The 22196-nt window shown below is 34.3% G+C and overlaps 2 protein-coding genes across 2 annotated transcripts; both read left to right on the top strand.

The window, feature by feature from the left end:
* Nucleotides 1–563: 563 nt before the first annotated feature.
* On the top strand, nt 564–2874 carry LOC132556378 (uncharacterized; the record flags this gene model as incomplete). Its single annotated transcript, XM_060220785.1, has 3 exons — nt 564–643; nt 851–1005; nt 2663–2874. Coding segments are annotated over 3 exons (447 nt in total), but the record flags the coding sequence as incomplete, so codon positions are not given.
* A 7377-nt stretch (nt 2875–10251) lies between these two features.
* LOC132556360 (glucose dehydrogenase [FAD, quinone]-like) lies at nt 10252–20659 on the top strand. The gene is made up of 12 exons (XM_060220765.1): nt 10252–10267; nt 11942–12076; nt 13037–13245; nt 13694–13883; nt 15286–15414; nt 15923–16044; nt 16686–16853; nt 17073–17223; nt 17467–17630; nt 19134–19311; nt 19448–19676; nt 20447–20659. The coding sequence occupies exons 2-12, from the start codon at nt 11947–11949 to the stop codon at nt 20571–20573; spliced, it is 1797 nt and encodes a 598-aa protein (XP_060076748.1). The 5' UTR covers nt 10252–10267; nt 11942–11946; the 3' UTR covers nt 20574–20659.
* The last annotated feature ends 1537 nt before the right edge of the window (nt 20660–22196 follow it).

Raw genomic sequence — 22196 nt, 5'->3', positions numbered from 1 at the left:
CTCCATTGCCAGGAGACTATGCCTCAAAATGGCAGGCTGTTCATGTGGCAGTCAACCATACAAAGAAAACAAACCTCAATTATATGTATGATAACATCTTACAAAAACAAACAGCTATCATAATGTTTATTTGTGCAAATATTTCAGTCTATTTTCGAATGATACATCTTGGTTTTCATGTTTTACACAGCTTTTTCCTGATACCTTCTTGTTGGTTTGAATGCTTAATAAAATATACTGTATTAATGAATGTAATCACAGCGCTGTTACTAAGGTTTGACAAGGATTATCTTGTGATGAAAATTTCTATAACAGAGTAAACAATTGACGATAAACGTTTTAGGAAAACATTGGTTCTGATTATTCACACTTAGTAGAACTGCTCTGCTCTTCTTATATATAATTACCTACATACAATCAGCTGTGTCACTCATGTTATTTGTTGATTAGCAATCAAGATATTTCAATTCTGTTATTTATTCCAGAGGTACTGCCATAGATAATGTTTTGGTTATTGTATGTCAAGTCTTACGTCTTAAACATTTTTATGGATTTCTTTCTAGGATGAACTGGAGGAAATGTTGTCCAAATATGCACCATTTAAACTCAAACTGAACCATATTTCCAACGATCCTGCTAAAAGGTAGGAGCATGAACATGGTATACATATTCAGTCTCATTATGGTATCAACTGCATTAAATTAATGTGGATGGCTCATTGAAATTTAAAGTTATCTATCAGTATTGTAAATTTCCTTGAAGATATAGCTTTTAGACATGACATTAATTAAAAAGAAATTGGGTTGTTTAATGGTCATCAATATACAAATGTTCATGTGTTTGTTTCCAGGTTTCGGTCAATTTTTGTTAAGTTTTCCCAAAGTAATATGAAACAAGCTGAAGCATTGATCAAAGACAAAGATGGCAAAATGTGGAAAGGGAAAAAACTGTATGTTGGGTATGCTAGAAACAGATCAACAGGCCAATATCACAGCCATAAAGAAGGTAAGAATTATTATCTAAGCTTGAAAAAGTATGGTCACAAATGGAAGGCATGAGGAAGGTAAGGGGTGCTGACTTTGCTAGAAGCAGAACAGGCAAAGATAAAAGGCGTGAGGAAGGTAAGGGATGCTGACTTTGCTAGAAGCAGAACAGGCAAAGATGGAAGGCGTGAGGAAGGTAAGGGATGATGGCTTTGCTGGCAAAAAGAACAAGCAAAGATGGAAGGCGTGAGGAAGGTAAGGGATGCTGACTTTGCTAGAAGCAGAACAGGCAAAGATGGAAGGCGTGAGGAAGGTAAGGGATGCTGACTTTGCTAGAAGCAGAACAGGCACAGATGGAAGGCGTGAGGAAGGTAAGGGATGATGGCTTTGCTAGAAGCAGAACAGGCACAGATGGAAGGCGTGAAGACGATAAAGAATGTTGGCTTCACTAACACAGAATAATAAAATATGAAAGGCGTGAGGACGGTAAGGATGCTAGTTTTACTAGGAAGAGTACAGACAAAGATGACAGGCATGAGGAGACTAAGGGATGCTGACTTTACTAAAGACAAAACAGGCAAAGTTGGGAGGCCAAAGATGGTAAGATGCTGGTTGACTTGACACAGAACAGGCAACAATGGAAGGCATGAAGGTGCTAAGAGATAATGGCTTTACTGGAAACAGAACAGGGAATGATGGAAGGCGTGAAGGCGGTAAGGGATGCTGATTTTACCAGAAACAGAACAAGTAATTATAGCGGACGTATGGAAGGTAAGGGATGCTTGCTTTGTTGGAAACAGAACAGACAAAGATGGCAGGCATGAGGACGGTAAGGGATGCTGCTTTTGCTAGAAACAAAACTGGCAATTACAGTGGATGTATGGAAGGTAAAGGAAGCTGGCTTTGTTGGAAACAGAACAGACAAAGATGGCAGGTGTGAGGACGGTAAGGGATGATGGCTTTGCTGGCAAAAAGAACAAGCAAAAGTGACAGTCGAAAGGAAGGTAAGAATTATTAGCTATGCGAGGAACAGAACAGACAACGATGGCTGGTAGGATGAGGAGGTGAATCATCTTTATGAATTCATTTAAACAATAAGTGGCGGAATGGATAAAATATGAACCGTCACTCAGACTGTAGTTTGAATAACAACTGTTAAGACTCGGTCATTGCTCTCACTTCTTGATTTAGTGAAGCAATAATTTGGAAAGCTCGTGTGATATGCTTTGCAATGAATACCACAAAACACTATTTTGAAATGGACGTTCTATATGTTCTATTTTGTTGTATTTTTTTTACTTATATCTTACCAAAGTGTTACCGAACTAACCTGTTTTGTACAGGTATGCGTTGGTAGTAAAGCAACCTTTAACTCGACTATTTCTTCCTTGGCATTTAAATTCTTTAAAAAAAACGAAACAAGAACAAAGTTACAAAACACCGTTTTGAATGGCCAACAAAAATTTACTTTACTCTAAAATGGTTTGATATGTTTGATTATACATAGAAAACTGAAACTGGTTAAATGCAGGAACATTGACGAAAGATGTGCAGTATATGAGGAATTCTATTATTATCAAAACCATGCTAAGACCAGAGCCTTGAATTTCTCATCGCGCCAATCTGTAAAATGTTTGAGTGTTACCTTGTTACCAAATGTTAAGATATACCATATCCAGGTGCCGAGGATACGGCGCTCAATAGCGTGACATCCAAGTCCTTACAGGACGCCTCATCTGGGATGATGATAAAACCACTTCACAGAACATCTTCTCATGATTCCAAAGGATTTTCTGGTACCATTCCAAAAATGCTGCCTTCCAGGCGGGAACCCGTCTCTGAAGAAGGTTCTGGTAGCCACGCAAACAAAGCCTGGTGGAAAAAGAATTGAAAATATATACAGAGGTACAGTAAAGTGAAAGATATGAACAAAGAGTTATTTCATCGTCATTACACGTGTAAGAAAGCCATCGTCATTACACGTGTAAGAAAGCCATCGTCATTACACGTGTAAGAAAGCCTTACGTTCTTGAGTTTGTGCGTTCCCACTTAGCTGATTTGGGCATTGTTACCACACGAAGAATAGCACAAAATATTTGTTTTACATCTTCAAAAGTAGTAATAAATATGTAGTAATTAATAGTTGTTGGGTTTTCCACTAGGTATGGAAAGCGAGTATGTGGAGCGATAATGTAAAAGTTTGAGCCTTATATGGGTGTTTTAGCAATAGGACTGATTGTTAAGGATTTAGTTATGTCTACGTAGCACAACTACGTTATTTAGATATTTTTGAAACATGATTTGAAAATGTTTTATTGGAACGTTCATAACAATTAAATGATAACAGTATTGACGGATTCTGCGAACGTTAACGTTTTCCTGGTGAACTCTATTGGTTTTACCAAAGTAAAATGCGAATGAAAATAAAAGGTTGAATAAATAAACACTTTTAATTTTGTTATAATTTATTTAAGTTTTTCTTTCTGCATGTACAATTTATACTTATACCTGTACATAACTGTATCATTACCACAATGAATATATTTGGAATGTTATGTAGTTGTCACAGAATTTATTTTATCTATACATTGGTTCCTATTTGTTGTTCTCCATTCATAAGATGATTTTTACTTCAGCTAAGAACAAAATCATTAGTTGAATTTTTTCTATATATTTTTTTCTGAAAGACATCACGATGGAAATTTAGTTTAACCACAGTTTTCCTTGTAATCATTATAATTACACTGAACTCATTGCTTGATAACGTTGATGAACTTTGTAAAATGTTTCAAGATGTAGGAAAAATGGTCGTTGTGTATTTTATTTCGATAAACTGACTTTGCGATACTTTATTTATTTCAAAACAAAGAAAACCAAATACTATCCAGAGAGATAAGACTCTCGACGTGCCCTCGTGTTTGAAGTTATCAACTTAAATCAGAGTTACATTGAAACTATTGAGAATTAACATGTATATTAACTTATTTATTAAGATTAAGATCCTACTTCGTTTTACATTGTTACCCATATCTTGAAGCGTAGATCTGTTAAATTAAGTGATAATTGTGTTGTTTCTGCCGCACGAAAAACTGCCCTATATCACAATTCAGAAAGGATAGAAGTATGTTTTATATTACACATTATGTGATCACGTGATCCTGAGGCATGATCTCAGATGATAATGATATTATTGTTCTGTTGCTTCGTTTTTTGAAGATCTTTTTTCCCCATTTTTAATGTTTCTGATATATTTTTTCCATATTTACACGATATAGTCAAATTAAGTTTTATTTCACACTATTTGTAGGTCAGTCATTTCTTGTGCTTGATGTTGTTCACATCATAAATTAGTTTTTACTTGTTATAATGTATTATGCTTATTATCACATTTGTGTGTTGCACTTTTGATTAACCGTGTAAAATGCCCATTAACAATGGACAAAACTAGGGGTATTTTGTAAGATTGTGTGTGTTATTGTAAGTCCCGAAATTGAATGTTTTTGTCCACAAATATTTACAACGATTAACATCACAATGATGAAAAATAACAAATTGTTTTGTTATTTTGTGTATAAGTTATAAAGAAAACTTAGCTTCCCGAATATGTTGTAATTTATGCCCAAAATATTTGGTAATATAATGCATATTTTTATAAAATGCCTGACTGGACTTTGAAGTTTTACCCCTGTGTTTACAACACTTTGAGTATTAATTAATGTTACAAATTTATTTCAGAACACACTTTTGCCTGTCAGGTTTTAAATCAGTTATTATCGGTAAGGACACTTACCACAGATATGGTTATAAATATTTACTGATAAATGCAGTGTACATAACAATGACACTATAGAGATAGAAACGTAGGTCTCATCACGACTTGTTATTTTTCGATTATAGTCCACATCAAAGATAAGAAGTTGCGTTAAGCCAAATGTCACAGAAAAGTTCTGCAACTCTTATGACATGCTGTTCAAACCATCATTAACATACATAATAAGAACTCTACCATACCATTTTCAAGTGGAAGATACGGAGTTTTTATACTCGCTATGAACAAACTATAACTCTCTCAATAGTGCTTTAAATACAATTATCGTTTTCAAATGAACATTTTTTTCGCACTTCGAAGTGAAATTACGAATATGTTTAAAAGTGGCCAGATCTTGTGAAATAAGTGATACAATTACTGAAGTAAGATATCACTGAAACAGGCTTAAATGTGACGTCATGATTGTTAGTATTGATTAGTTTGCGAGACATACCGTTGAAATACTTTTGGTTTGTAGTTGATTTTGAATGTGTGTCTGTGATTCTGTCCACGTGATTGATTGTTAAAAGATTTTAGCTATTTTTGTACAAGATATTGTATTCTTATTTTAATTAAATTTTGACATCAAGATTTACACTGTTGTATTATCTATTTGTTTATATTATTGTACCAATGAAATAAACAGTTTTACTCTCTTTTGACATATTTTGTTTTCTCTTAAAGAAACAGAACTCTATTACTTTTATCATCTCGGACAACCGAAGAACAGAGAACAATTATATGTGGATTTTCATGAAAAGAATATTTACCTCATCCTATTATTAGGTAGGATGTTTTGTTCCAAATATAAGATGATACATAAATTTTATTATACTGTCGCTTTAAATGCAGTGAATGATATTATCCGATGTTTTACTACCACATGAGGTATAATTAAGTGTCTAAGTCTCAGTTTGGACAGCTATGTAGGACGTTTACGTGACTAATCTCTGTCATGTATAACCTTCGGCAGGAAAAATCATCCAATTTTATGTAGATTTCTATTTAGGCTATCTGAACCGAAGGGTCGTGTTTCATCCGTCGTCGTCTTCCGTGCACCGTGCACCGGTTTGTAAACATATGCTTTAAAAACACTAATCTTCCTTAACGCTTGAGCGTATTCCGCCAAATTTGGCCTGAAACATTATGAGGGATAGGCAATTATTTTTTACTAAACTCACAAAGTTGATTCGACCCTCTAGGAGCCGAGCCCCACATAGAAATTTGACTAGTTTTTCACTTTAAAGCACTTATTTTTCTTATTGTCCTGGCATGTTTTAATCAAATTTAGTCTGGCACATCATTATGGTGGTAATTTTTCTTCAATTTAGACGGTTGGTTTGAGCCTGGAAACTTTGGGACTTCAGAACGGTGTTCGAACGGGGAATTCGGCTAAAATATTTCTTCAAAACACTACTCTGTCTCCTAATATTTCAATGATATTAAGTCTGAAAAATCTTAAGGAGTAATCACTCATTTTTTTTACATTAAAACGTATATGTGACCCTTAAGACTGGGGGCGGAGTCTCTGAAAGGAAAGTTAGCTAAAAGATGGGGTTTTCAGCAATGCTAACTTCCCATAGGGGTTGGCTTAAAGATTTTTCAATCTTCGAGACCCCTCGCCGATGCATTGCAAAGTTGGTTCCCTTGTGAAACATTCCACTATTATCCATAGAGGATCTATTTTACGACTGTCTTCCAACGCATAATGCAAACTTTGAATGAAGTGTTTCAATCAAATATCGACCATATTGCCCAAGCGCGCAAAAAACCAACTCATTTTTCATCTCAAGCTGAGATGTCCTTGGTCCTCATGTATTTGTTCGCATCATCTCAAAAGACGTTGAAATCCGCACTGATGAAATGTTGATTTCCCAGATACCTTCCAGATCAAAGAAAATCATCAATGATCTTTTTGGGAATATCACATATGCTATCAAAGCAGGAGTGTCCTTTTACTCTGCGTTTCTCCTCCCTGGATGATGCAGATTGTAAAGCCTGGACTGGTTGGACAAGAACACTGAATATTGCCAATGTCCTAATGGACAGAGGAACACGGCGGTATGCGCCCACGTAGCCAGCATCATGCACTATTTAGGATGCTACATGTATCTGAAAACCAGTAAGCCTTTGCATCCAAAAGTCGAGTAAAGTAGATTTCGCTGTATGGTCAACTTCGACAATGCGAACTACATTACTGTACGATGTAGACCAAAACTGACATGGCTAATCTGACTCTAGGACGAAGAAGCCTGATTGAATTCCAGATTAGGTGATTTGATGTGTAAACCGACTTAACTCTATCATTTAGCATTCTTGTTAGAATATTGACTCACCAGTTGTAAGAACGTTTAATTTTTGTGGTTTTCAAGGAACACGACGGCCATTTTGCTTCAGTGGGTTATTAGTGAAGGTGACAATACCTTTGTACCAATAAAAGTAAGTGTAAAAAATTTATTTCAGTTCAGTTTACAATACTTCAATTCAAATAAGATTTTCTCAAAATTCATCACATTTTTATCTCCTGTTCCTAATTCAACTGTGCCTCCATGCTTTGCATATATGATATCTAACATTTATTATCAACATGTTGATGTTTAGTTTCCTTAACAAAATGATGAAATGATATTGTAACAATTTACCCAAGACCCACACATTTTTACATTTTTGGCATAAAAATTCTTGCGTATGTACATGTTTGTACTTGAATGCCTATTTGTAAACGTACGACTACAGATGTCACCCATAGCACGAACCAGCTGTTATATTAGCTTCTGAAGTCATTTTGAAGCCAGCATATTTAAGTCAGTCTGAATTATCACTTGGGAGGCAGAGGCAGTCTATTCTTAATTCATTGTTTAGTTCTACTGTATCTAACTCTAAATATGTGTCTTTTGTACAATCTTTGAGATAGCAGGTGGTAGACACTGTTGGTGGACTACCAGTCCTTAAGGCTTGCCGTAATCTGCATGCCACATTTAAATTCATCCAAATAGTTGCACGGTTCAGAATAATCACTTGTATCTTATTTTTTTTTAATTATTCGATATAAAAGTTACATTTCATTAAATTGTGGGGCTGCTGATCCCCCATTTCTAGATTTAACTGAAAAATTGCTTTCCTAATGCATGTATATATCTTCCGTAGGTGAATGAAGAAATCAATGAGAAGTAAAAAGTTGAAATAACTACAGCACATTCGAATGACAAAATAACTACAACACATTCGAATGACAAAATAACTACAACACATTCGAATGACAAAATAACGACAGCACATTCGAATGACGAAATAAGGACAGCACATTCGAATGACAAAATAACTACAACACATTCGAATGACAAAATAACGACAGCACATTCGAATGACGAAATAAGGACAGCACATTTAAATGACGAAATAACGACAACACATTCGAATGACAAAATAACGACAACACATTCGAATGACGAAATAACGACAACACATTCGAATGACGAAATAACGACAGCACATTCGAATGATAAAATAACGACAGCACATTCGAATGACGAAATAACAACACATTCGAATGACGAAATAACGACAACACATTCGAATGACAAAATAACAACACATTCGAATGATAGTTGGATGCAAATTCCAAACGAACCTAATGCTAGTATGAAAACGAAGAAACATATAAGATAATATTGGTGCATTTTTATCGGCCTGCAGATCTAGGATATAGCTCTCTAGTGATTACATTCAACTTAATGTGTAATCTGTCATGTGAGCGCTTGGTCGTCAGGACGGAGTCTCATTCAGTGGAAACTCTATAATGTGAGAATTCTTTCTGCCTTAGTTAATATCCAATCAAAATAATTGTACCAAACTGACTCGGAATAACTAACACCGCCGTGACATACGTAAGGCATTCATCCCAAGGACAAGCATCTGATGACATAAGTGTTGTAACATAATCAAGTAAGTTTTAACAAAACATGCAATTATTGTTTGCAAATGTATTGGTGATCACATGTCTTAGTCAAAAATCGCTAGTTTGAATGGGAAAAAACGCATGTACTTGTACGGTCACGATATATTGGTAATTTTGTCACGGTTGACGGATTTTTAACATTTATTGCCGTAATATTCCTCTTACTTTTTATACGCCTGGTTACATTCATAACAAAATATTTTACAATTAAAGAAGTTGCGTTTCGTTATCCTTTCAGTACATTTTCTTCACTATTTGTAAAGAATAGAATGGCCTACCAGAAGCTGTTATATTTCCGCCTTCAATAAATACATTCAAAAATAGACTGGATAAACTCTGGGCCAATAAAGACATTTTGTATTATATGTATTATGTAGTTACCGTTCAGTATTAATGGATGAGTAAATGTTACTTTTCAGCTTGTATACTGAAATCGTAAATGTTACTTTTCAGCTTGTAAGGATTTTCCACTTTGAAATCGAACTAAACTAAAAATTAGAAGACGGGATTTAATATAAGAATTTTTTCAGTGGGCGCAGAAATAATCAGAATTCTGACCGAGGGTGTTTAACATTAAAAAGTAAAATCAAATCCTTATATTTTTCATCAAAATTTGTTGTAGAGAAGTCCTTGTTAGTTCATAACATTACAACTCCAGAAAAGTAAGTCGTTTATTGGTTGGAGGGTGTTTAATGAGTAGATCAGCCAATGTTGACTCTTCACAACAAATCGAAAATTTCCTCCGCGGCTGTAATAAGTTCCTTTTTTAAGTACGATAGTTACATAAAAAACAAACATTTTCACGTATTATCATATCTGATCTGAGAAAGAGTTCAGTTTTGTGTTTTATTTGATAAACATGATAAACAAAATTTAATTATATATCCATGTATTTGCAGACGAAGTTGCTATTAAATTTTCATGCGCGAGTTCAAAGATCTGGTTATGTTGTACAGTGCTAAACTTTGCAAGTGTAAATATGTAATAAAGGCAAACTATTTTCACTAGAACAATGCTACATTGACTGAATTATTGTAAATTTTTGTATACATCCTCATATGCTACAATTTCGTAATACTAAATTCGTACCTATAAATAACACACACAGATAAAGAAACAATGTAAACAACATTCGAAAAAAAACCCAAACAAAAGAAGTCCGGATGTCCTTCGAAGCGTACAAGTTGTGTAAGTATGAGTTTCATGACCGATGACAGTTTGTGTGCTTGTGAAGAGCACATTTCATACATCAAATAGTGAATACAGAACCATATGTAATTATCATGTGGTCATAATTCGTCGCCAACACTCAAGGCCTTCACCGGATGTGAATTGATTTGCACTTTTTTCATCAAGGCCATCGAACTATTAGATAACATGAGCACATTTCTTCATTGTCGCTAAATAACCAGAGTAAGCATATGATATGTGTTATAACAAAAGTAGCCAATCATGAAATATTAAGACTTTAATACCAAGGATAATCACTGGAGGATTAGTGTAAAGAACAACAATCGGGTACGTTTTAATTTACTACATTTAGTTAACGATTAATGTTAGACAAGTGTGTATGGATATCTTATCATACGTCTATTTTTGTTACAACACTTGACTCATATAACCTGAGCATACATTTGTATAAACTGCATTTCGTCACAAATATATCGGTAGTAAACTTAAGGGCTTTAACACAAGAGGATGTTTCCTCGACTTACGTTGTTAAAGAATGTCAGGTAACGTCCAGTTATATCCGCACCTACTATCCCAGGTTCATTATGTCAATTGCATAGAGTGAAATGGCAACCAAAAGAAGTATTTTATGTTCAACAATTTAATATGGAAAAGGATGATGATATTTACAATGAATGAATATATATAAAGCTCTTTGGTATAGTTATGAGTCCTAAAGATGGACAATCTTATATGGTCAAGATGGTCCCTTTAATTAGTACTATAAATATATAGTAACAAAATGCCAACTTGCTTATACATTTGTGATGAGATTCAAGCTGGTGTGCAACAGGAAAATAGCATATAGGTAACAACTGTGTATTATTACACCAGAATACAGGACTAGTTTAGGGATAACAAGGATACAGAGAACTCAAAACAAAATAAAGGAGTTATGAGCTTCCCCAATTGCACAAAGTATTACAAAATGGAACCTAGTGTAACAAACTATCCTAGCTTGTCCAGTGACAGGGTGTCACCGTATGCAATGGTGCATATAAATATAAATCTACTACGGCAAAACCCGAATCCGCCACATTGTATTCTTTGGTTATGTTTTCACTATATGTGGGAAAAATAGAAAGGCTTACACAGAGACTCCTGAAAAGAAGAAAAAGACCATCAAACTAATCACACAATTTGGTGGAAAGCTCTTCATGTTGATTTCGTTGTAGTAAAAGATCGAGACAAGTGACTGATATAGAAGAATTTTGGTGGGTATATACGACGGGCGTGGTCAATATATCTCAAAGTGAAAGTGTAGGACATGGCAAGATATGTATTACCTGTTTTGATAAACTCTTATGAAAATCATGACAGGTTAGCCAACATAGGGGCACAGTTGATTTCCATAGGAATGCCATCAGTCTGTAGGAAGATCTTACCGCTGAACTCGACGAAGATGTTGTCAATCATTTTAATGACTTCGTCTTTCGTTTATTTCCTCTTTATTATTTCTAGTTCCTCGCCATATATTTGTACTGCTCTTCACTTTTCTTGGGGAAAAAACTACCATAAGAAGAGAAGTAATGCTTTCTTTCAATTTAGAATGGGTATGGTGTTGTAATGAGTGGGATAATAAATTGTTTTTATAGATAAAAAAACAGAAGAGATTGTTGAGGATTGTTTTGATTTCGATTCGTTATAATTCCCATACAATTCATTTTATTTCCTGAGTAAACAATATCAAAATAAGATTGTAACGCTGATTTGACAGTACTAAGAATGACAGTAAGAAGTATGGACAAAGGTTTGGTTGAACAGCCAGCAATAAAACGTTGTTTTTAAGGAATTTTGTGAAATTTAGGAATCCAAACACGGGAGGTTTGTCCGCATCCTTGTCATTGATAGACGATCAATATCATGGTTATACTGAAGTTCCATTAGCCATTGTTCCGTCTCTAAATAGATTGCATATCTTATATTAGATGGGATTTCATTTGTTACTTTCCTCCATTTCAGAGGTAATGGAAAAGTTTATATTGCCATTCTGCGTTGCTGCTTTCGCTGCATTTCTGTATCTATATTCTACGGGTGAACATGAAAAGAACGACGACTTTCCGAAACGATTGAACAAGGCTTATGACTATATAATCGGTAAGCTGAAGTGTGTTTGCCTACTCTAAGTGTCGCAAGAATTCGACAAGATGTAGAATGGGAATATCGACTTGTAAGTGAAGTAGTAAAAATTAAATAAATAAGTTATTAAAAGCCTCTAACGAAATATTCCCTGTAAATCTGAATCAAACTATTCATTTATGAACATAAGAAATATTTGCAATTTCGTTATTGAACAAGAAATTGTTATGAAAAAACAATAAATAAGATCATGAACGTTGTACGTTGTCTCTTTTAATCTGCGTCTTTATACTCACAGTAAAAGATCCCAAAAGTGTGACGTAAGACGTTGGACAATAAGTCAATTTCGACATATACATAAATATAAGAGAAATGGGAATAATACTACCAAGAAAAAGAATTAAAATGTATAACGGCGATCGAGCTACCACTCATAGCTAGCTAGCAATCTCTCATTGATTAATCATCGCAAATTTTTATTCTCATAATTTTGTCCCTCGTGAACAGTGAGCGGCACAAATGGTTATATTCCACTTTTTCAGATACAATTATGTATCTTACTTTGACATCGGACATGATTTCACAATTAACTTTCGTTGCACGGTATTTTGTTCTTCAGTTATGAGAAAATATGATGTAGGTCACGTCATGACATGAAAAAATGCATGACGTTAGCATACGATGGCACAAACCGTCGATCATTCAAATGTATTGCTTGTGATTATGAACGTTCCGCGCTTGCAGTTTCTATTTGGGTTACCAATTCAACGATCAAGATCAGCTGAAAGATAGATATCCATCATATCTAGTTATGTGTTATCGAAATGGTGCTAAATGAGATATTTTTTTAACGATATATGGTTTTCTATTGTAAAAATTAACTAGATCTTATTAGCAGTTAATGTTATGCTGGTGAAATTGAAGTTGTTCACTTAAATGACCTCTGGTTCTATTTCAATCTATTTTTCCAACGTCCAGTTGGAGCTGGTTCGGCTGGGTCCGTGCTGGCCTCACGTTTATCAGAAAACAGTGATAAGGAAATCCTACTACTGGAGGCTGGGGGCTCTGATGAAGCCAATCCTAGCATTATGGTTCCTGGAGAAGCTGAACAGCTTTGGGAGTCAGAACAGGACTGGATGTATGTCACTGAGCCACAGAAAGATGCATGCCTTGCTCTGAAAGAACAGGTAGGTTAACTGTTGATCAATATTCGAATACAATCAAAGTAATGTTAGCGGTATCAATGGTGTGATGTAAAAGCATTAGAATAATAATAAGAAAAGATGAACATGTTAACAAAATTTCATCCAAACTCAAGATTGATGACACGAGACCAAAATGAACCAAAGAAAAAATGACGTGGATGTCCCCGAAAATACAATAAAATCATTATATCGTCCTGAACCAGTAGGAAACTATTGGGCTGTTTTTCGTAATTCTATGCCGAAACAGTTTTAAAAATTTGTTATGTATGTGTTTAGGATAGCAATAATCAGATGCAAAAATTAATGTGGTAAAAGAAAACGTCTAGTTCAAGTTCGGGTGGCCCTCTCTTACCTACACTTGTGTAAAAAAGCCTAATGATCTCGTATTCAGTTTTATGGTATAATAATAATTCCCTTCACTCCAACACAGCGGTCATACTGGCCTCGCGGAAAGGTTCTGGGAGGATCCAGCGCTCTGAACTTTTTACAATTTGTTCGATGTAATCGTCATGATTACGACAGCTGGGCTGAAGAAGGTTGTGAGGGTTGGAGCTACAAAGATGTCCTCCCGTACTTCATTAAATCAGAAAATATCCAGATTGAGGAGTTGAAGACATCGGGTAAAACTTTCATCAAAAACTGTAACCTGATGAGTTAGATATTTGATAATACCTCATATAAGTTACTGATACTTGATAAAAACATATCTTTCACAAAATAGCATAAAACATATTGACATTATCCATAATTATAACTATAATTCAAAATCAACGAAACGAGGCCAAAATATGAACGAAAGAAATGTTTACAATGAGATTAATAAATGACAATAAGGAGGATGAAAATAGGACCAGTTAAGTGGAAGAGTCAGCGTCTTCTGATTACCGACGACATCTGCCTTGTAAAGCAAGAACAATCCAAGTAATTAATGTCGAATTTCTGTATGAAACTAAGTTTAATAACAACAGTAGTTCTCATTCTCCAGCACCTCTCAAAAAGCTGTGCTGTAAATATAGAATCAACTATGTAGTGTTAACGCCATAGAGAACAGGCATTCTTATTTGACAAAATGTTTATTACACTGTAATTACAGAAATATAGAGAAAATAATATATGAAGTGTAATTTTTTATTGTGATGGAAATGATTAGTGATGAACACTTAAAAGTAATAAAAACATCAAACACATATCTGACAAAACTACCAAATTGCCTACAATTCTTAAACAACGCCTAATCTCACGGTCGGACAAAACTATCAAACTATCCACAGTTTTTAAAGAACGTTTAGTCTCACTGTCTGACAAAATGATCAAATTATTTACAGTTCTTAAACAACGTCTAGTCTTACAGTCAGACAAAACTATCAAATTATCTACAGTCCTCCCACAACCTCAAATGTTTCAAAACTTTTCAAAGTACCAACAGTTCATACACAACTTTAAGTCTTCCAAATCATCAAGTTATCTACAGTTCTTACAAAACGACAAGTCTGACAGAACTACCAAATTATCTACAGTTCTCCCACAGCTTCAAATCTTACAAAACTTATCAAAGTACCAACAGTTCATACACAACTTAAAGTCTTTCAAAATTATGAAATTATCTGTTCTTACACAACGTCAAGTATGACAAAATTATCAAATTATCTAGTTCTTACAAAAGGCTAAATCTTACAAAACTATTAAATTATTTACAATTCCTATCAAACGTCAAGTCTGACTCAACTATCAAATTATTTACACGTCTTACCAAAGTCTAATTATCTGCAGTTCTTACAAAACTTGTGTAATGAAATGTGATTATTTATTTTGGCTGATTATTACATCGTGTTGGTAATAGTTTTATATTGGTAAATACATTGTACAGCCTTCCTCTGGTTATCAATAAAGATAACCCTACCATTGTTACCTTATTTTACACACAATTTACACCATACATTGTCATAGAAAGTACACATATATTTCAATAATCACTAGCCTAATTTTTGCATTAAAGTATATATTATATCTCACTGAACCAAGACTACCATGGAAAGGATGGCCCAATACCGATAACTCAACCAATAAATACACCAATGCAGCAACTGTACATGGATGCGGGTGTTGAGTTGGGTTACAATATCACAGATTGTAACGGAGAGGACCAGATAGGTAAGTACATTGATATATATTTTGATTATGGTATGTAAAGCAGTGTTGGTAAAGTCGATAATTATATAACTGATATGTATGTTGTTATCGTATATTCACAGCATGACATACAGAAAACTATTGAAGCCTTCGAGGGTAGATGACACATTACGAGTTAAAATGTAATTCTTACTAATCGTGATACAAATTTCAAAATATGCATACTTATAAGATATCGTTTAAAATATGCAATTTCATGTCTACTTTGCATATTTTTTTATTTGGATTTTTAAATTCTCGACCCACAGAAATTGAATAGTGCGATTCTCTTTGGTATGACATCTCTATCCTTTACTTATATCTTTATTATTATTAACATGCCCTGCTATCATAAACTAGTTCAGAATTATTTTTCATGTCAACGGCTTTGTTTATTATTTGCATTTACGTTATTGTATTCTTCGCTATGGTATCACATCATATACTGAGATATAACATGTTGTTGGTTATCATTAAACATTTTTGACAGGATTTTGCTGGACGCAGTCAAATGTGAAAAATGGTGAGCGATGGAGTAACTTCAGAGCATTTGTACAACCCCATCTTGGTAGGAAAAACCTACACATTAGTCCTTCCACAGTCACTACCAAGGTATGATATACCATGTTGTTACACCAGCACAATAAGTATTACAAAAGTAATCTCGTATTTCAAACAAACGATACGTTTATGTCACTACTTATGTGACCGAAAAATAACGCTTTTGAATATTGACCCTGATTGAATATGAAAAAAGTTAAAACATTTGTAAACTTTTCCAAAGAGCGGGCATTTTATTAGGCCTTTTTGTAATATGATATATATATATACCCTAATGTTATCTGCAAATGATATAATTCCATGAAAGCTGTAAAACGACCGTTTTTTTTATTAAGACGGTTTCAACATTTTTTATCTATGACATCATGGCGGCCATAATGAAAATTTTAACCAGCATTGAAAATAGTTTAATGATACCATTCGTCCCCTGTTATATACTTTCGAGAGTGTAATGATTTATCTTACCCATCAAATGATAAGGAGGGAATAAAAATGATAAGAAACTAAACAAATCAACAGGTCTTTACACCATTTGGTGTAAAGTTCTACTAATAACCAGCATATCGAAGAACGAGCAGCATGGAATACGTTCCGTGATCGCCGCCGAAACCACCGCGGTAACCGAACTATACCAAAATGATTCAAAAGTATATTTAGATAAACAGTAATACATCGAGCTTTTCCTGATGCAGATCATCATTGAGAACAAAAGAGCGATAGGTGTTGAGTGTATTAGAAATGGAAGAAAAGTTCGACTGTTTGCCAGGAAGGAAGTGATTTTGTCTGCTGGCACCATGAACTCTCCGCACCTACTAATGTTGTCTGGTGTAGGGCCAAAAGAACACCTACACAAATACGGGGTATGTCGTTTCATCAAATCGTAAAGTTGTAATATAGTTATTTTTTTTAGGTTAATAAAATTTATTCAATGAAGCCAATCATATAGATCTTAAGATGTTTGTTCAAGTCAGCTTTCACTACATTATCTATTTCCAGAATAACCAATGATTTATATGCATTTTTTCAATTGATTTCCCACATAGAGAAAGTATTACTTTTAAAACATGCTCTACTCGAAGATCGAAGTACAAGCAGATTTGCCTGTTGGAAATAACCTACAAGAGCATTTTGTAGTTCCCTTGACCTTCAACATAAATACAACTGATTCCGTAACACTGACAGACATGACGTCATGGTGGACCCGAATGCAGTATAACTTTCTCGGAACAGGTACAATATCAATACAAGACAATATCTAACCATTCAAGACGTCATACGCCATTTGATTTGTTGACCAAAGAGAGTAAGTCTCATTATCAAAGTTTTACGTTTATCCAAACGACAATCAAGTCATAAGATTCAGGTTTAATTACCGTCGTTGCTGGTTTAAATTTGATATTAAATGTAATTGAAATAAGCCTGATGTGTTTTGAAAGTTGCATTCTGATGGTACTGATCTTTATATCCTATCAGGTTATCTGTCAGCTTCGCTCTACGAAGGAATGGCGTTTTTATATACTGACTTCGGCAAAAAGAAAGACGCTGGAAGAACCCCCGATTTTCAGTTACATTTTCATACCACACATATCTTCACGCCAAGTATGAAGAGTGTAGTGAAAATGAATTTCAAACAGGAGGTACAAGTACATTTCTTACATGCGTTTTATAAACTTGAATACATGCCAGTGGCAATGGAAAAAAAAAGAAAAGAAAAACACAAAAATATAAAACTGCGAAAATACCGTCCAGTATACTCCTATTTTACAAGAACATTACAGACGAATTACTGTCCTCTATGTCAAGCATAAGATTGGTACCTATCATACCTTCACGTGATTCGAAAAAGCGGCTATTTTTTTTTACATTTGTGATTTTCTTTTTTAATGACATTTTATTCCTAATGTCACGAGTGACACCATTTCAGCCCCTTTTATTGAGCGTTCTGCACGACATCTGCTCTGCCCTTAGTATTGAGCGTCGTCCATGTGTGGAAGGCTATGGACTTTGTCCCAAATACATAATGACACATCGAAATAAATAAAATCGTATTCATGTTCCCTGCTGAACGTCCATCGGTCGGACGACTTGTTTTTGTTTTTTGATACGAAGCTGAATTTATCGTAGAGCTTATCAATGTAAGTGCGTTGTGTATACTCATTTGAATTGGAAATCAAGGACAAAACAGACTCTTCCTCATCAATCGCTTATCTCGATCTTTTCCAACACCAAAACCGATAGGGACAGCTTTCCACTAAGCTGTATGATAAACCTGATGATTTCAATTTCCCTTTAGCGAATTTTCCATTTCTGGATAGCAACGTTCCTGCATTCATCACCATAATGGTGTTAACAAGTCGCAGTTTATCCGATATTCAAGAGCCGGTTCCCATTTTTACGATTTTCATGCAAGCAGTTGTCAACTAATGGGCAAACCCATAACACAGGGTTTCAAATGATGCAAGTTGATGAAAAGTATGGGGAAGTTTTACGGTCGTATTTGTTATCAAATTGAGACAAAAATCTATTTGTTGTGCGATATAAAGCTGACGTGTTTGATCCTCGTTAGTTGGACTATGGGTTCCGTTGTTGTATACCTTGTTCTCATTTGAGAACGTGACATTACTTACGTTGTTTGACTAATATTTACATAACGGGTGTCGTCGATAAAGCAGAAGACGCTTACTCTTCCGGATCATCTGGTCTTATTATCTTTGTTCCACGTAAATATTTTTTGTTCATATTTTGCCCTATATTTATTGAATTTGAGTTTGAAGTATGATAATGTTGACATGTTGGTATTTTTTGTTATTTTCTGGAATGGAGAATCTACTTAAATTAGTCTGTGGCCTGTTTCTTGTGTAGGACAGTACTGTAAATGTGTTCCTGTAGTCATTATAATGATATAGTTGGATGACATGTTTCTGTATCCAGAGTAGGATATTTCATATTTCATTTATGGCACTATAAAAGAAGATCAAATGATCCTGACTGTGCGAGGACGTAACCTCACAAAATGAATATGATCTCCTCCAAAAATGATACTAATAATCAAAAACTCCACATTCCGATTGTAAAATTTAACGTATTCATAGGAAAAATATTAAGTATCTTATCAATGTATATACTCACATAATTTACAGGTAGCTGATAGAATTTTTACAGCGAGAGAGGACGTTGAATCAATTTCAATTTATCCAGTTCTGTTACACCCTAAGAGTAGAGGGACAATCCGATTGCAGAGTACTGACCCTTTTGAATATCCCGCAATTGACCCCCAGTTTCTTCAACACCCAGATGATATCAAAACGGCTATTGAAAGTACGTACTTTTTGTGTTTCTTTAACTCTATTTATAAATATAATGGACAACATAAAATACATACACAGATGCACCAGAAAGATATGTGTTATTATAGTAATTGATTTTGTAATCTGTTTCTTCTCCCTTGTGTTAGTGATCCGCTTTGTGGAGAGGCTGGTGGACACGAGTACACTGCGATCTATTGGTATGGATGTCAACAGTAAGTCGCCACTTCATCAGCTGTGTAAACAGCATAAGTTCCGGTCTGATGCATTTTGGGCATGCTACATTCGCCACTACACAATGAGCCTTGCCCATGCAACATCTACATGCAGAATGGGTTCCGTTGACGACAAGACAGCTGTAGTAGATCCACTGTTGAGGTATTGTATCAATGTAGTACATAAAGCTTTTGGTATTCCATTTTAAAATGCTTATGATTGTTTACATCTGGTCTACCTTTCTGGAATACAACAGGTTCATAATTACATATCAAATACTTTTATCATTGTCTGATAAAATGCAGAGGAATGAAATTTCTGTTTTTTTTTTTTTTTTTTTTTAGTTTTGATTAGTTCCATTAAAATAGTTTGATGAAAACTGATTTCTTCGGTATCTTACACTTTCGAAGTTTTTATGAAATCTTCGATTATTGGCTGGTTAAAAAGTGTAATTCTGATAATCGCCATAATGACGAGCCAGGCAGCGTCGTGTTGCAAAAGTCGAAGACAATGATTATCAGTAAGATGTTTTAGTTATGGTGATGCGTGACTTTTGTTTGTGTAGAGTTACATCCCTTGTGATGAGTTTGATAAAGGAGGTAATACAAGGAAGCCATTTTCCATAGTGTTGTTTTATGTTTCGATTTCCTACATTGATTACATTCAAACTTCAGCGTCTACTAACTATTATTCTATTCTACAACAGGAAAAAAATCATTTGTTTCCAATTGCTCCCTACCCCATAACACATTACGGCATATGATTTCAAAATGATAAATATTTTGTTAATACAAAATTCATGAAGGAAATCAAGCAATAATTTTTCTTTTAAAAGAAAATAAATATTTTGGCAATCATTTTTCAATGTTACTTTCCTTAAGTCTTTGATTCTGATGATATGGTTATGGGATTATTTGCTTTCATCATTTTAGAGTCAAAGGAATATCCGGTCTACGTGTTGTGGACGCCTCTGTGATGAGAAACTTACCAGGAGGCAATACAAACGCTCCAGTGACAATGATTGCTGAGAAAGCTGCAGATATCATTCGTCAAAGCTAAATATGTGACCTCCAATACTCACAAATGTTCCACGCGATGAGGAGTTGATGTACATTATTTGAATTATGTACGTGTACACCAAGAAAGCTCCTTCGTTTGCTCATCTGTATAAATTGTTTTCTTCGTGGTTCAATCGAGGGAGAAAAAAAACTGATGTAACACAACATCAGCATTGTCGTCAAATTTTGATATAAGTATACTTATTCCCAATTGAACATTAAATATTTTCTATGAACAATGGAACATTTCTTCAATAACCAGCTTGTTTTAACACGTATTCATCCATATCTAAGCAGTAGGCACAGATGTAGACTATTTATATATACATATTAATTGGGGAAATCGGTAAAAAAGTGATCATGTTGCTGTTTTCTAGTATTTGTAAAAACTTCTTATCATTATTTAGTTTCATTATTCACTTAAGAGTTCTAAGCTTGCTTTGTAATTTGTCTTACAATATTCCAGACGTTTCACTTTGCCATATTATCATACATAGACTTTGTACCCACGTCAAACCTTACCATTACTGTATTGATTGTTAGTTATTCAAGGTGTATTTTAAAAAATTCAAACCATTTCATGATCCAGAACAAAAAATGTCAAACGAAATCTAATATCAAGTTCTACTGTGTTATTGCAGTAAGTAAAGCTATAAATGTATTAGGAACGAAACTTTCGTTAAACGTAAAGCAAATCTATAAGGTTAAAATCAATAAATGTCCAAAATAGCAAACAAGATACCGAGATATCAAAAATACTTTAATTCGAACATAAAATCGATGAAGAGAGAGCTAACTTTCATCGAATTTGAGTTCGAATTAAGATTCTGTTGATTTGTCGATATTTTCTTTTACAAAGCATTGTATAGATGACAAATATACTAATTACAATTGTATGATGTAGTATTACATACAGTTTCTACCACATAATCGATTAATGTAGCAAGGAAAAGATGGTAGCTTTATTGGTAACAAGTGATGTTAAGTGGTAGTCAAATAGAGGTTACACAGCGAGTAATTGCTGTGTGTGATATTTCTATCAATCAAATTAGGTTTTTTTCCAAAATTACAAAAACCATGATCTTGTGTCACCTAGTTCTACCACAATAAAGATTTATTCTGATGATGAACTGACCTGTTTGTATATACATGTGTTTCAACCAATCAAACGGTTTGGTTTTGTTTACACTCGAGGTAGTGATTAATCGATGTCTTAAAATTTGAATGACTACATCTTTGACGTAGAATCGAAATTCCGACATAGCAACATAAGACATTTGTCACGTATAAATTCACTCGAATCGTGACACGGTTCAGAAAATACACATGTACTTGACGCTTCTAAAATTATTTGATGTATGAATGTTACAACCTTTATCTAATTTTTAAGTTTACTGCACCTCCCCTTTTAGATTTTGGCTTTCCTTTTGATCATTTTGGAGTTTTTTTAGTCGCCTACTTAGCTTCAATGAAAATGATTACCAGACACTTTTATAACTATTACTTAGCATCACTGACGAATCCTAGGACGAAACAGTTGTACGATGCAGTTTAATTCATTGCTTGACTCTACTGTATTTTCACTTTATACTATGAAATGGTACTATTCACTGATGTGACTTTT

Source organism: Ylistrum balloti, unplaced genomic scaffold (assembly GCF_031769215.1).
Source record: "Ylistrum balloti isolate Yb309-2 unplaced genomic scaffold, AGI_CSIRO_Ybal_v1 Utg370566, whole genome shotgun sequence".
NCBI lineage: Eukaryota > Metazoa > Mollusca > Bivalvia > Pectinida > Pectinidae > Ylistrum > Ylistrum balloti.
Note: the sequence above shows the minus strand (reverse complement) of the source record. Positions and strands in the feature narration are given on the sequence as shown.

Bases quoted from the DNA above. Each gene is read 5' to 3' on its own strand.
- LOC132556360 (XM_060220765.1), top strand. From the start codon at position 11,947: ATGGAAAAGTTTATATTGCCATTCTGCGTTGCTGCTTTCGCTGCATTT. The intron at 13,246-13,693 runs GTAGGTTAACTG...ACTCCAACACAG, and splicing joins GCCTTGCTCTGAAAGAACAG to CGGTCATACTGGCCTCGCGG. The intron at 17,224-17,466 runs GTACAATATCAA...ATATCCTATCAG, and splicing joins GTATAACTTTCTCGGAACAG to GTTATCTGTCAGCTTCGCTC.